General features: G+C 39.0%; 1 protein-coding gene across 2 annotated transcripts in view; it reads left to right on the top strand.

Moving 5' to 3' along the window:
• DCHS2 (dachsous cadherin-related 2) overlaps window positions 1–12,838 on the top strand; it is a 203,801-nt gene extending 190,963 nt beyond the window's left edge. The window contains exons 19-20 of one of the 2 annotated variants that reach the window (XM_033941022.1): window positions 955–1,093; window positions 10,304–12,838. In XM_033941022.1, coding sequence (XP_033796913.1) covers window positions 955–1,093; window positions 10,304–12,753 — 2,589 coding nt within the window. In that variant the 3' untranslated portion in view covers window positions 12,754–12,838. Of the gene's footprint in view, window positions 1–954; window positions 1,094–7,810; window positions 7,895–10,303 lie in introns of those variants that run through there. The other variant, XM_033941032.1, reaches the window with a different exon arrangement.
• The last annotated feature ends 2,257 nt before the right edge of the window (window positions 12,839–15,095 follow it).

The raw sequence follows: 15,095 nt of genomic DNA, 5'->3' as shown, positions 1-15,095 counted from the left end.
GGGTCAAATACAAATTGAAAAATACTACTGATAATGGAGACCAGCTTTTGGAGGTTACCTAGATGAAAAAGCATTACCCCAAAACACTTGTTGGACTCATCAGATAAGAAGGAAGAGAACCAAGTAAGAACAATACAAATAATTTCCAAACCCTCCAATCTAGTTTATTGAATCCCATAATCTTACACTTAGAAAGAGTCAGACAAAAAGTATGTCAATAGCAATTTGAAGATGATATCCAAACATTAAAAAGAGAAAATTCAGTTTTGGAGGATCTTAAATATGCAATAACCTAGATATCAGCAGCATGAAAGAACCCTCCAAATCCCAGGCTCCAAATAATTGCAGTAAAGGGTGCCAAAAGTAGATTAAGCAAAACAGTCACTAATATTGAGCCCTATATGACACTGACCATTTTCAGTTGTCATACAGATGACCTTCCAGTGTTGGTAAAATAGGAAGTAAACCATTCCAATATGCTGCCTCCATTTCTTAATCATGCTATTCAAAAATAAATGACTAATGATCAATTAGAATTAGATCATAAAATCAGCACTAATATCCAAGGAAACAATATAAACCAGTCTTCCATCATCAAGGTTATATCTGCTTTCATAGTTAACAGGAGAACCTCAGTGCTATTTACTAGTATAAAACTAGCCTACCTTGGATGAAAGGTTTTAGTGATCTCATGAAACCTTTGGAACTGGGCCTTATTTTTCCACTACTAGAACTACCTCTAGTAACCTCTAGTAATTGAGAAAGAAGTTTGAAATAGTGTCCAAATTTTGTTTCTTCCTGAGGGGGCAGATGATAGACCTCAGCATAAAACAAATTAGAGTGGATATTAGAACTGAAAGAGAATGTTTAGACTTCCAGCTTTGTGAACTAATCTGTGCATTATGTTTGAGTAGCTTTATGTTATTACTCATTATCATGTATTTATATTTGCAGATTGCAGTACCTGAGCTGACTCCTTCCAATACCTTTATATTGACAGTGTCAGCCAAAGACCAAGACTCAAAGTTAAATGGAATCATTTCCTACAAAATTCTTTCTTTATCAAAGGGATTTTGGATTGATCCAAACAATGGTAAGTTATCTTTAAGTCATTAATGCACCATCTATAATATAAAATGGTATTCACATACAAAGCTAAGCTTGGGCAGCAGTTTAAATGATTTTTCTCCATTCAGCTTTTCAGGGTTAAGAGCTAGATTTAAGCATAGAAACATGAAGACAGATAAAGGCTAAATGGCCCTTCCAGGCACCATGGATAGGAATGTATCCACAGCATTCACTATCTCCTCCTCTTCCTTAGGGATGTCTTATCAACACTCCTGGCCAGAGTATTAACCACAAACCGCTTTTATGAAGCGCTATCCCCTCCCCATTATTATCTCCACCCCTTTTTACCTCCCTTTTAATTTATTTTATCTCAATGTACTTTACTTATCCTTACCTATGGACTCCTTTGTTACCCTATGTCTTTGTCTGATCTGTCGTTGATATTTTAACTATGAATGCCTACCCTTTTTTTCCCCCCTTTTAAACTTTAGTATTGTAAACCATCTAGGTAACCTTTGATAGACGATATATCAAATATGTAATAAACTTGGAAACTTGGATTTTATTTTATTTCAGTTTTATATCCCATTTTACCCAGGAGCTCAGAACATTCACAGTGTTTGGGGTACAGAAGTAGTAGTACATTTTATATTGTAAGATAGAAACAATGCAATCATAACATTTTAGAGGTACATGGTTAATCGTGCATATACAGTATACTGCTGGGAGGGGAGAGGACAGAGGGCATATGCCTGTCTCACACTTTCTTGAACTCAGACACAGTCTTTGTCTCCACCACCTCTACTGGGAGACTATTTCACACATCTACCACCCTTTCTGTAAAAAAAAAAAAAAAGTATTTCCTTAGATTACTCCTGAGCCTATCATCTCTTAATTTCATCCTATGCCCTCGTATTCCAGAACTTCCTTTCAAATGAAAGAGATTTGCCTTGTGCGCATTAATGCCACGTAGGTATTTAAATGTTTCTATCATATCTCCCCTCTCCCACCTTCCCTCCAAAGTATATATATTGAGATCTTTAAGTCTGGCCCCATACATATTATAATTAAGACTACCAACCATTTTAGTAGTCTTCCTCTGGACCGACTCCATCCTGCTGTTTATATCTTTTTGAAGGTGTGGTCTCTAGAATTGTGCACGATATTCTAAATGAGGTCTCACCAGAGTCTTTTTTACAGGGGCATAAATACCTCCATTTTCCTACTGGCCATACCTCTCCGTATGCATTCTAGCATCCTTCAAGCTTTCGCCATCACCTTTTCAACCCATTTGGCCACCCGCACATACTATCACACCCAATTCCAAGATGCTGCAGAAGTATAGAAAGATGTTAATATAAACAAATTATTTGACCTGCCCATTCTGTCCATTTGTTTCTGCTTTCTGTGCTGTCACAAATCTTATTTGGTCTGGGCTATTCTCCCTTCTTCTACTACTATAATTTCTTAATATCTATCTTATCCAAGTTTGAATTCTGCCACTGTTTTGGTTCCTGTGACTTCTGCTGGTAGTCCATTCCAATTATTTACAAACTTCTCAATGAAAAATTATTTTCTGATATTCCTTTATGCTTCTCTCTGTTTTGTTTCAGGTAATGATCCCTTGTACTTGAGCTTTGTTCAATGGAAAATGCTATCTTCTGGTACTTTATTGAAACCTGCTAGATATTTGAATGTTTATATCATTTCTCCCCTTTCATCTCTTTTTTGTCTGGAGAGCAGAGAGTTGCACGGGGACAAAAATTTAACTCATCCTCGCCCATCTCCAATGGAATCTTACCCATATCCACTATTATTTACTGCTTGCAGCCCTCTGTTTCCTCTCATCCCCAATAGCCTGTTGTAGTTTTTTGAATATTTTTCACAATTCAGCCAAGCAGTTCCTCAGTCTGATGTTTTGACTGTCTCTCTGCAAACGTTCTAAGCTTCATTCTTGTTCTCCAGTTGCCTCTCTCAGTTCATGCCAAACCTTATTCTGCAGTCACCAGAGATTTGACTACACTTCCATGGGAATCCTATGGCAACTTCTTCTATACCAGCGGGATTCCCACAATCCCTGTTCCAGTGCAGCTCTTTACTGAAGAGGGGTCTAGGATGTTCTCTCAGGGTTTCCCCAGCTGGCATTATGCTTGTTGCAGGTTTCCAGGTCTTGCTTCATCTTGTCAGGTAGAAAACCGACGTTTCAGCCACCATGCTGTGGCTTTCTTCAGGGTATACTGTGAGGTCTGCAGTGTGTCTTTGTAAATAGTGGGTTCATTGACCTGATAGGGAACAGGGCAGTCCACCAATTTGAATTTTGGCGGGGAAGTCAGTTGGTCAGAAATTTGAATTTTGTTGTAAAAGCGAGTTGGTCTCTTTTTCCATAGAATGGAAAAGTCTCTGGTGGGTTTAAAGACCTCACAGCATACCCTGAAGAAAGCCATAGCATTGTGGCTGAAACGTGAACATGTGTTTTCTACCTGACAAGACACAGCGAGATCCGAAAACCTGCAACAGGGGATCTAGGATGATTCATTGCGGCTGTTTCGGCACTGCTAGTTCAGTGTAGCCATATCATTGTGGCCATTTCAGTGCTAAATAAGCCATGAAATGTAGAATTGAAGGGCACCGGGTAAGGAAAGCTGTGGGGGTTGGGGGCTTTACCGTCCCCCACACTCCACCAAACTATACCCCCACACGGTGCTCCCGTTTTGCAGATAGGGCCTCTGTCACCTCGTTTGGAGAGGATGATGCCACCCCACAACTCCCACACGGAGCTCCCTACTTGGAACAATGTGTCTTTAATTGCCTCTGTCCTTCTATTTTGCAGATGGGCCTCAGTTGCCTTATTTGGGGGAAGGGGGGGCAATGTTTTGCAGATCTTTAGTTCTCAATCCTGATAATGTTTTGCGTATCTTTAGGCCAGGGAGTCCGTGACAGATCTTTCTCCCACAGTGTCCCATGGGATGATTCAGTGTGGCCGTTTCAGCATGGCTGCAATGAAACAGCCATGCTGAATCATCCCATTCTGACTGAAGAGTACAAAAATAGCTAACTGACTCTCTAATGATCACTTTGTTTTCAATCCCAATAAAAAACAGTAGCCTGTGGGTTTTCTGGCCACTTACCTCACCCTACAGATCAACTTTCCCTTCTAGGTACAAAAATTGTTCCAATTAATATTTCTGCTATCATGGTATACTCTTTAATTCTCAGCTGTCATTTGCCCCTAAATCTCAGCCCTAAGCAAATCCTGCTTTTTTACTCTTAGACAACATTCTCTATACTCATGCTCACTCTTTTTATGACAAAACTGGATTTCTGTAATATCATTTACTCCGGGTTACTCAAAGACTTTTATACAAACTTCAAACCCTCCAAAACTGCACAATTAATTTTCTTTGTTGGGTAAATAGATACCATCTTATCTCTCTGCTACTTAAGAAATACCACTGGCTTTCGGTTCAATCTGCAATTAAATTTAAAATTCTCTTTTTGGTCTTTAAAGCCTTACATTTTAAGTCTCTGGACTACCTCCATTGTCTGACTATCCCATACACATCTTCCCGTATTATCCTCTGTTCACTAAATGACCATTGATTAGTTCTCCCCTTCCCCTGATATGCTCATTCGAAATTCACAAGACAGCCTGTTTTTTTCTTTACTGCTCTAGCACTCTGCAATTCTCTTCCTCTTAACATTCATGAAGAACCCAACTTCAAAAACTTCAAAATCGCCATTAAAGCTTCTCTCTTTGAACAAGCATTTTCTGAGTAAACATGTAGTCCTTGGTGATATCAGTTGGTGTCTGTGTCCCAGCCCTCCCCTTTCCTCTCTCTCCCCTCCCCCTTTTGTTACTACGTCTGGATTGTTTTGAAAATGACCTTGTAATGGATGTTTCTTTCCTATCCAAAACATTATAGTTCTTTGTCCTATTTCCAGTGTTTTAGATTGTATATCACCTTGGTTCTGTCCAGTTCAGTTAAAGGCAGTATAGCAAGTCCTGAATAAATAAATAAATACATGTGTTGCACCTTCAGCCTCTGTATGTATGACTTATAGTGCAGAACATGCTTCATTATGATGGCCTGTAGAGACTGAGTTTTATGTAAATCTCTTTATTAATATGTCTCTTTATGTATCAAAATACAGTCAAACCTCGGTTTACGAGTGCACCAGTTTGCGAGTGTTTTGCAAGACGAGCACCTGTGGCCTCAAGGGGGGGGAATGGAGCAGCGCCAGTAACCTCGGGGGGGGGGAGGAGGTGGAACGAATCAAAGCGAGTTTCCCATACTTCCTATGGGGAAACTCCCTTTGATATACGAGCAATTTGGTTTACGAGCATACTTCTGGAACGCATTATGCTCATAAACCAAGGTTCCACTGTATACTGTTAACTTTTACATACACTGGCTATGTTCAGGACTTTATAAATGATGGCTCCCTCAGGACATCCTCATGTATGGTAAACACTAATCTTTATCTCCAAAAATATATTTAACTTTTAGATTTCTGTAACTCAAATACATGATTTCCATTTTTAGGTTTAAAGTTTTATTTCCTTAAATTTAGCTTTTTTTTTTTTTTTTTTTTTAATTTTAAAGTCATGTTTTCTCCTTTTAGGCATTTTCCTTTGTTGCAAATTTTCAAATCATTTGCAAAGATACACTTTTTGTCTTCTAATCTTTCCTCAGTATCACTTATAGTGACATTGAAGAGATCTGAGCCATGCATTGATCTGTGTTGCACTCCTTGAGGACCTTACGAGACTAGGAGATTGGGCATCAAAATGGCAGATGATGTTTTAATGATTGTAAATTGCTTAGATAACCTTGATAGGCGGTATATAAAATCCTAATAAAACTTGAAATTTGAAACTTAATGTGAGCAAGTGCAATGTAATGCATGAGGGAAAGAGGAACCCAAACTATTGCTATGTGATGCAGGGTTTCATGTTAGGAATCGCAACCCAGGAAAAGGATCTAGGTGTCATTATTGAGGATATATTGAATAAACCTCAGGTCAGTGTGTGGTGGCAACTAAGAAGTTAAATGGAATGTTAGTTAGTATCAGGAAAGGAATGGAAAACAAAGACAAGAATATTGTAATACCCTTCCATTGCTCCATGGTGTGGCCGCACCTCAAACAGTGTGTACAGTTCTGGTTGCCGCATCCGAAAAAAGATATAGGGGAATTAGAAAAGACACAGAGAAGGGTGCCAAGAATGATAAAAGGGATGGAACAACTTCCCTATGAGGAAAGGCTAAAGCAGCTAGAGCTCTTCAGCCTGAAGAAGAGACGTCTTGGGGGAGATATGATAAGAGGTCTATAAAATACTGAGTAGAGTAGAACAGATTGATGTGATTCGCTTGTTTATTATTTCCAAACATACTAAGACTAGGGGGCACGTGTTGAAGCTACTTAGTAGTAGATTTAAAACAAACCGGAGAAAATGTTTCTTCACTCAACAAATAATTAAACTCTGGAATTCGTTGCTGGAGAATATGGTGAAAGTAGTTAGCTTAGTAGGGTTTTAAAAAGTTTTGGATAATTTCCTAAAACAAAAGTCCAGAAACTTGGGGAAAAACACTGCTTATTCCTAGGATAAGCAGCATGAAATCTGTTTTTCTCCTTGGAATTTTTCCATGTACTTGTGACATGGGTTGGCCACTGCTGGAAACAGGATACTGGACTTTATGGACCTTCGGCTTGTCCCAGTATGGTACCTCTTATGTTCTTATACAGGCCACTTACCCCTTTACCAGAGTTCATCGTTTGACTACCATTAGCTGAGTCTTTGTTAACCAACTTCCTTCTTGTTTTATAACTTTTGTTCCTCCTTTTAAACTGTCAAGCTTCCTTCCCAGTCATTTATGAGGATCAGCATCAAAGGGCTGAGGCTGAGGAGAAATATGATAGAGGGTGCAGAGACAAGCAATGAAACTAGTAAAAGGTATGGAGAAACTGGAATACGAGGATTGACTTAAGAGACTGGGATTGTTCTCCCTTGAGGAAAGGAGACTGCGAGGGGATATGATCAAGACCTTCAAAATACTGAAAGGAATCGACAAAATAGAGCAGAAAAAATTATTTACATTGTCCAATTTGACACGAACAAGAGGACACGGAATGAAGCTAAGGGGGGACAAGTTCAGGACAAGTATCAGGAAGTTCTGCTTCATGCAGAGAGTGGTTGACACCAGGAATGCTCTCCCAGAGGAGGTTATTGCGGAATCGACCATCCTGGGATTCAAAAGCAAACTAGATGCACATCTCCTTACGAGAGGCATAGAAGGATATGGGTGACTAAAAATTATGCCAGGTGTACACCTGGCAGGGCCTCCGCATGTGCGGATCGCCGGACTGGATGGACTGAAGGTCTGATCCGGAGATGGCACTTCTTATGTTCTTATGTCTATAAAATACTGAGTGAAGTGAAATGGTTAGATATAAATCACTTGTTTACCCTTTCCAAAAATATAAGGATTAGGGGGCACGAATCGAAGCTACTAAGTAGTAAATTTTTAAAAAAATTAGAGACAATTTTTCTTCACTCTGTGTGTAATTAATTCTTTACCAGAGAGTGTGGTAAAAAGCAGTTAACTTAGCAGCATTTAAAAAAGGTTTGAACACGTTCCTATAAGAAAAGTCCATAATCCATTATGTTTGACTTGGGAAAATCCACTGCTTATCCTGGAATAAGCAGTATAAAATCTGATTTATTCTTTTGGAATTTTGCCAGGTACTTGTGACCTGGATTGGCCATTGTTATACGGTTGGATTACTGCAACGCTATTTACCTAAGCTTGACTAAAGGCAACTGCAAAGATTGCAATTGATACAAAACATCGCAGCCAGCTGATTTTTGGGGTCAAGCATTTCCTCTGTCTTCCTCCCATCCCACCCCACCCACTGCTGCAACCCTTCATACCTTTGCTGATGTGGATGTTCAAGCCACACCAGCCAAAGACATTTTCTGCTGGAGCTTGGGGCCATGCTGCCTGAGAAACAAGGAAGCAAGCAGGCTGCTCCAGCCTCTGATGCCAGCTCTTCTGTGCATGCTCAGACAGTATGAAAGAGGACTCTTTAATGGTGAATTTCTTCAACTGATGGGGTTTGAGCATCCCCACCAGCCATGCATTTGATGCTTCAATTTTGGAAGGAACCTGAATCCAAATGGAGGGAGCCCAGGCCCCTGAGGTGCCCCCATATATACTGTGCTTCCTACTTTTTTCTTATTTATCCTGTTAGTATGTACTGAACAGATTGTAAGCTCTTTCAAGCAATGACTATCTCTTATGTGTTTGTGTTTAGTGCTGTGGTTCATCTAGCAGCACAATAGAAATGATTAGTAATACGAGTAGTTTTCCTGAAGCCTCATGCTTAGAAAGACAAATAAGCCCTACACATTCTAGATTACAAAAGAGCACTGCCTTCTTCCTTAGAGAGAATGCAGCCATGTTTCTAAACCAATGTTTTTCATATCCTGTTATACCAACAGATTAGGAATTATACTTGCCAAAAGAATCTTATCAAACTTTATAGTGGACACTGCTATAGCCTGGAAGGAATACAGATAACATACTTTGAAGATGATAGCGAATAGTGGTTTTATTTGATATTGGGACAATTATGTATAATAAAAAAAAGAAACCGAACAACAGATAATCATAAAGACCCCTGAAGCAGGCTGAAGGCCAAAACACTGGCAGTGTCAGGTTTTTCATTGAATAAAGAATTTTAGGTCCCAGTTCTGCTGACTTGTGCACTTCATTTTGGGTGTTATTGGCTTTATTGTGGATTTGTGGATCCCTTTCTTTGTGTTGCACTTAATTTACATTCATACCTTTACACCCTAAGACTGTTTAGGCAACATGTCCTGAGTAGACAACACATTAGGACAAACAGTTCAACAAAACATATTCAATTGACAATCAAATCCCCCATAATTTTACTTGGGCTAACCTATATAATCCAGACCCAGTCATGCCTCATGCAATTTCCACTAGCATGACTGATTTCATCATGTTTGTCAGTGTTGAAGACCTTACCTGTAGTGTGAGTTCTCTGTAGATAATAGGATATATCAGACCCTCAAATTTTCCTGCCTTCCCAGGGAGTTTGACTTCTAAGCTCAGTAAATAGACTGGGGACTCTAGTGGAGTAGGGACTGCATGAAAATTCCAGTCCATTCTTTTGGTTCCTTTTCCTTCTTTGTTAGTCTGGGCAAAGGGTACCAAATAATTTGGCAGACTGACCCATGCGGTGCATCACAAGATGCACCGCATGGGGGCAGGCACCACCATTTTCTTAAATGATGGCTAGAAGGCAAGAGCAAGTAGGCATTGCTTCTGCCTCTTTAAGGTACATCCTAGGAAAGAGGGGAATCTGAGGGGTTAATGGCATATTGCTGGAAACTAGATCATTTTTTAAGTAGAGGAGGGTGAGGGAGGGGTAAGGGAAGAGTGCCACTAGACATCAGGAATTTTTTTTAAGTTAGAGGGGAGGGTCATGTTGGGAGATGAATAGGAGGGTTCTACTAGATACTAGGGATGTTTTTGGGGGCATTGAGGGGGTTGGTGATCAGAGGTAGTCGTCTCAGGGGGAAGGATCAGGAATTTGGGGGGAGGGGGTGGGTCATTAGTTTTCTGCTTCCTTTTTCACTTATCTGCATCAGGGCAGAATAGCTAATAATCTACTTATCATGTATTTTAATATGCTGTGCGTTGCTGACTCCCATGCCAAACCTGTTTCTGCATCATTCACTTGCTAATGTTCATGTAAACTTCTCATTAACGAATATTGCTACTCGTGGTAGGTTTCTGCATCAGTCCCTAAGAAAGCTGGTCCATGTTGGTGCTATGGATGACATATCGCCTAGTGTGTCTGAGGTTAAATACAGTATATGATAGAAAAGATGAACAGATCCCAAATCTGATTGAAGATGATCTTTATTTCAAGCAGTTAAAAATCACCTGATGTGGGCCATGTTTCACCCAAATAAGGGCTGCATCAAGGGTTACATTGATTATGATTGGTTTCCTGATCTGGTCCACCCCTCTAATTAAACTAGAAAATCTTTAGTTGATCATGCTGGTAATCTGTTGAGATATTCTTGATAATGTGTAAAATCTTAAATTGTCTTTAACTTGTTTTGGTTTTTTAAAATCATTTCATCTTTATAGATTTTTTGACCAAATAATAAAATGTGCACTATTTAATTTATATTTTTTAGGTTCCATATTCTCTGATAGATTCGTAACATACCAGGAGAATAGTTCAAGAATTCAGCTTCTTATAGAAGCCAAAGACCATGGTATTCCTGCTTTGACTGCCATTACATATGTGGAGATACAGATACAAGATATTAACAACTATTCCCCTCAGTTCACAAAGAAATTCTATAACCTTAGCATGAATGAAGATGCGTCAGTTGGAGTGACTGCGATATCCTTCTCTGCTATTGACCATGACTGGACTCATGAAAATACATATATAGTCTATGCCATTGAAAGTGGCAATACAGATAACAAGTTCCAGATAGTTACTAGTATTCTTCATTTAGAATATGCTTATAATCTTGTTGGCAATCTTGTGCTGTGCAGTACCCTTGACAGGGAAACCATATCAACCTATAAACTGTTCATTCTCGCCATTGATCATGGAACACCACCATTAAATTCCACAGCAACAGTAATGATTACGATACTTGATACCAATGACAACCCTCCAGTATTCAGTAGCACAGAATATCATATCCAAATCAAGGAGAGCACCCCAGTAGGAAGTCCTATCACTGTCATTTCAGCAAATGACTGTGATGAGGGAGATAATGCATATATCACGTATAGTATTGTTTCTGGAAATGATAGAGGACATTTCAGACTAGATGAGAACACTGGCACAATAGAGTTAATTAAAAGTCTGGATTATGAAGAAATGATAAAGTTCTCCTTGACTATTCAAGCTATTGATGGTGGGGCTACTAAAAAAAATACTGCCTTCTCTCTCCTTTTCATCAGTGTTTTGGATGCTAATGACTATACCCCATTGTTCCTGTTTCCTAGCTTCAGTTGCCTTGTACGTGAAAATCTACCAGCCTTCTCACTGGTGTGTTCCATTAATGCACTAGACTTTGATGCAGGCTCTTATGGTTTTCTCACTTATTCTGTCCACTCATCATGTATAACCAATCATGGGACTCCTCATGACCATGAAAAGTTTGTCATAGACCCATTGAGTGGGGATATCAAAACAAAGCAAATACTTGATTATGAAAAACAGAAAAAGTACTGTTTCATAGTTCAGGCAAATGATAAAAGTAATACATCAGCCACTGTTAGAGTTTATGTAGATGTTGAAGGAGCAGATGAATTTGATCCTGTCTTTACACAGAATCAGTATCTCTTTGAACTCCCTGAGAAGAATGAACTAGGACAGGTAGTTGGGAGACTTGCTACTTCAGATAATGATGGTGGACTTGATGGAGTTGTCCATTACAGAATGGAAAACCATTCTCAGTTTTTTTCAGTGAATGAAACAAGTGGAGAAGTGTATCTTACTGGAATTCTTCCTAGAAAGAAAAGCAATGGGAAGACAAAAGTTGACACTATTCAGTTTTGGGTGAAAGCTCACAGTCCAAAACTTGACTCCAAGTCTACAACCTGTTTAGTCATAATTAATATGTCAAATTCTCATGATACTTATGTTGACGTGTCAGCAGACAGTTTTTCTATTAGTCTCAGTGTTTCCTTTCTTCTGTTTTTACTACTAGCTATTAGTCTTATTGGACTTATTCTTAGATATAAACGAAAAGATCTGCGCAATGCTTATGGAGATAAAGAAACACATATTTCCCCAAGCATTAAAGCAAACCTGAAAGATAATAGTTCCAAAGACCCCAGCTGCCAGAAGTTCCAGAATGATGCATGGTTGAGTCTGGTAGGAGTTCAAAAGAAGAAAGAAATGGATAACCACTGCAGGAACTCAGACTCAAGTGGTCATAGTTCAGCAGAAAGTGGAACTGCTGAAGATGAGGAAATTAAAATGATTAATGAACATTATTGCAGAAAAAACTCATATTCATCTTTGAGTAACCGAGCCTCATGCATGCCAGACTCAGGTATTCCAAGGGACTCAGAGCAACTGTCATGCCAGTCTGAGGAAAGAGATTTAGTAATCACCACAAACAACTTCAGCAATAAGGGTAGAAGAGAACACTGTAATATCAGCTTCATTTGTGACAATACAATGCCGTATGCATCTCACAAGATAGAAATAAAAGAGACAGCTGTAATAGAAGGCATCTTTACACCTAATGGTCAAGATACAAATTATAGATCCATTATATACCTAGTAGCCTCTAATGAGGGTTTGAGAGATAGCTTTAATTGGGATTACCTACTCAGCTGGGAGCCTAAATTTCATCCTCTGTCCTCAGTATTTGGTGAGATTGCAAAATTGAAAGATGAAAATTTAAGGCACAGTTTACCCAAGGAGAAAACAGCATTCATTTTCCCTCCTCCTCCCTTAATAACATCGGTAGCACAAACAGGCATCAAAGCAGTTCTCCCATGCCTGCCTGCTGTCGCTTCAGAACAAGCATTCCTACAATATCCTTACTCACCTATTACTCATAATCTTAGATTAGTGTTTCCCAATTTCTTCAAACCAAGTACCCCTTAAACTGAATAAATTTCAACCAAGCACCCCAACCTGTGATCAGTAGAAATTTGGAAATGGACATTTTGTTATTAAACAGTTAACTAACTTGGCAACAAACATGACAAATTTATGTCATTTGGAAATGGCATACCGACCAAGACATAGTATGATCCAAGTTTATTCATTATTTGATATACTGACCATCAACAAGTATCTGGTCGGTTTACAATATTATAAATAACATATTAAAATTAGGGGACAGTTCTAAAAGAATGGGGGCATTATTAATTAAGACATGAGTAGAAGATGAGGCACAAACAGGCTTTTTTTTAAAATAAATTCTTTATTAATTTTCAATATTTTCAATAAGTGCAATACAAATTAAATACATTTTATATTTAAGACATCACTTAATATTCTTTCAAGAAACAAATCAATCTATAGCCCTCCCCCCACACAGACAGACTTGATACAGGAGGAACTAGGGTTAGGAAAGTCAAAAATACATTGAAGTAAAAAAAATATTTTAAAGGGAGGGAAGAGCGGGGAAGGAGGAGACAAAGGGGGTCGCTTCTTAAAAGCGGTTCTCTTTCATCTTTGATCTTATGTGGTATTGAGGGGAGGAAAGAACTTATGAACACTGAAATTTACAAATGGGGCCTGTTAAATATAAACAGGAGAAGAGAAAGTTCTCCACAAATCAGATTCATTGGTTCATTTTCCCAGCCAATAAAAGATGAAACTATGGGTGGCTTCTCTACTTTTGTGAAGAACTTTTAAATAAAAAAATTAGGGGTTTTTTGGGTTGTTTTTTTTTTTAATAAATAGGCCTCAGTGAACCAAAGCACCTTTCTATGCATATATCAAATTAAAAATAAATAATACATAGTAATGACACAGAGGAGTACAAATGATAGGAGGCTTGCGCCAGAAGACGTATGAGGAGAGACTGGAAGCCCTGAATATGTATACCCTAGAGCAGGGGTGTCGAAGTCGGTCCTCGAGGGCCGCAATCCAGTCGGGTTTTCAAGATTTCCCCAATGAATATGCATGAGATCTATGTGCATGCACTGCTTTCAATGCATATTCATTGGGGAAATTCTGAAAACCCGACTGGATTGTGGCCCTCGAGGACCGACTTCGACACCTGTGCCCTAGAGGAAAGGAGAGACAGGGGAGATATGATTCAGACGTTCAAATACTTGAAGGGTATTAACGTAGAACAAAATATTTTCCAGAGAAAGGAAAATGGTAAAACCAGAGGACATAATTTGAGGTTGAGGGGTGGTAGATTCAGGGGCAATGTTAGGAAATTCTACTTTACGGAGAGGGTAGTGGATGCCTGGAATGCACTCCCGAGAGAGGTGGTGGAGAGTAAAACTGTGACTGAGTTCAAAGAAGCATGGGATGAACACAGAAGATTTAGAATCAGAAAATAATATTAAATATTGAACTAGGCCAGTTACTGGGCAGACTTGCACGGTCTGTGTCTGTGTATGGCCGTTTGGTGGTAGATGGGCAGGGGAGGGCTTCAATGGCTGGGAGGGTGTAGATGGGCTGGAGTAAGTCTTAACAGAGATTTCGGTAGTTGGAACCCAAGCACAGTACTGGGTAAAGCTTTGGATTCTTGCCCAGAAATAGCTAAGAAGAAAAAAAAATTTAAATTTAATCAGGTTGGGCAGACTGGAAGGACCATTCGGGTCTTTATCTGCCGTCATCTACTATGTTACTATGTAAATTGTCTTTAGAATATATGAGGAATGCAACCACAGTCATTTAAGATGGCTTGTTACCTTTTGTAGCATTCTATCCTTAGAAAATTGGAAAATTAACACAGCATGATTTGTTATATTTTCATGCTTATGTCTAACAGCAGCTCTGGCAGATGTACATTCCAAAAACTGGCATATTCTAATCACAACAGAGAAAATAAAATTACTTTTCTATCTTTGACTGGTTATTTTTCTAATCATGTTGGTCCCAGTCTCTTGGTATCTGCTTTCCTCTTGTCAATCTCCTCTTGCTATTTCTCTGAAGCTGGGAGGATCCCACCCCCCAGAGACAGTAGTCCCAACATATCATCTGAGAGCAACAAAAGGAGCTCAGTGACTCCATCTCCTCTCCCAGAGAAACAGCTCAGTGTCTCCATCATGTTATCTTTCAGTGGGAGCTTATAGATTGGGGCTGTCAAGCCCTTCTTACTGTTTCAATTTTATTCCATGGATTTCTATACCACCTCTAACCTTGCAAGAGTCTCAAAGTGGTTTACAATAACAATGAATAGATTGACAAAAATCTGCACATAAGATTTTTTTTTTTATCTTTATTCATTTTTAAACTTATAATAAGTGTGATAACATATC

This window comes from Geotrypetes seraphini, chromosome 1 (genome assembly GCF_902459505.1).
Source record: "Geotrypetes seraphini chromosome 1, aGeoSer1.1, whole genome shotgun sequence".
NCBI lineage: Eukaryota > Metazoa > Chordata > Amphibia > Gymnophiona > Dermophiidae > Geotrypetes > Geotrypetes seraphini.
Note: the sequence above shows the minus strand (reverse complement) of the source record. Positions and strands in the feature narration are given on the sequence as shown.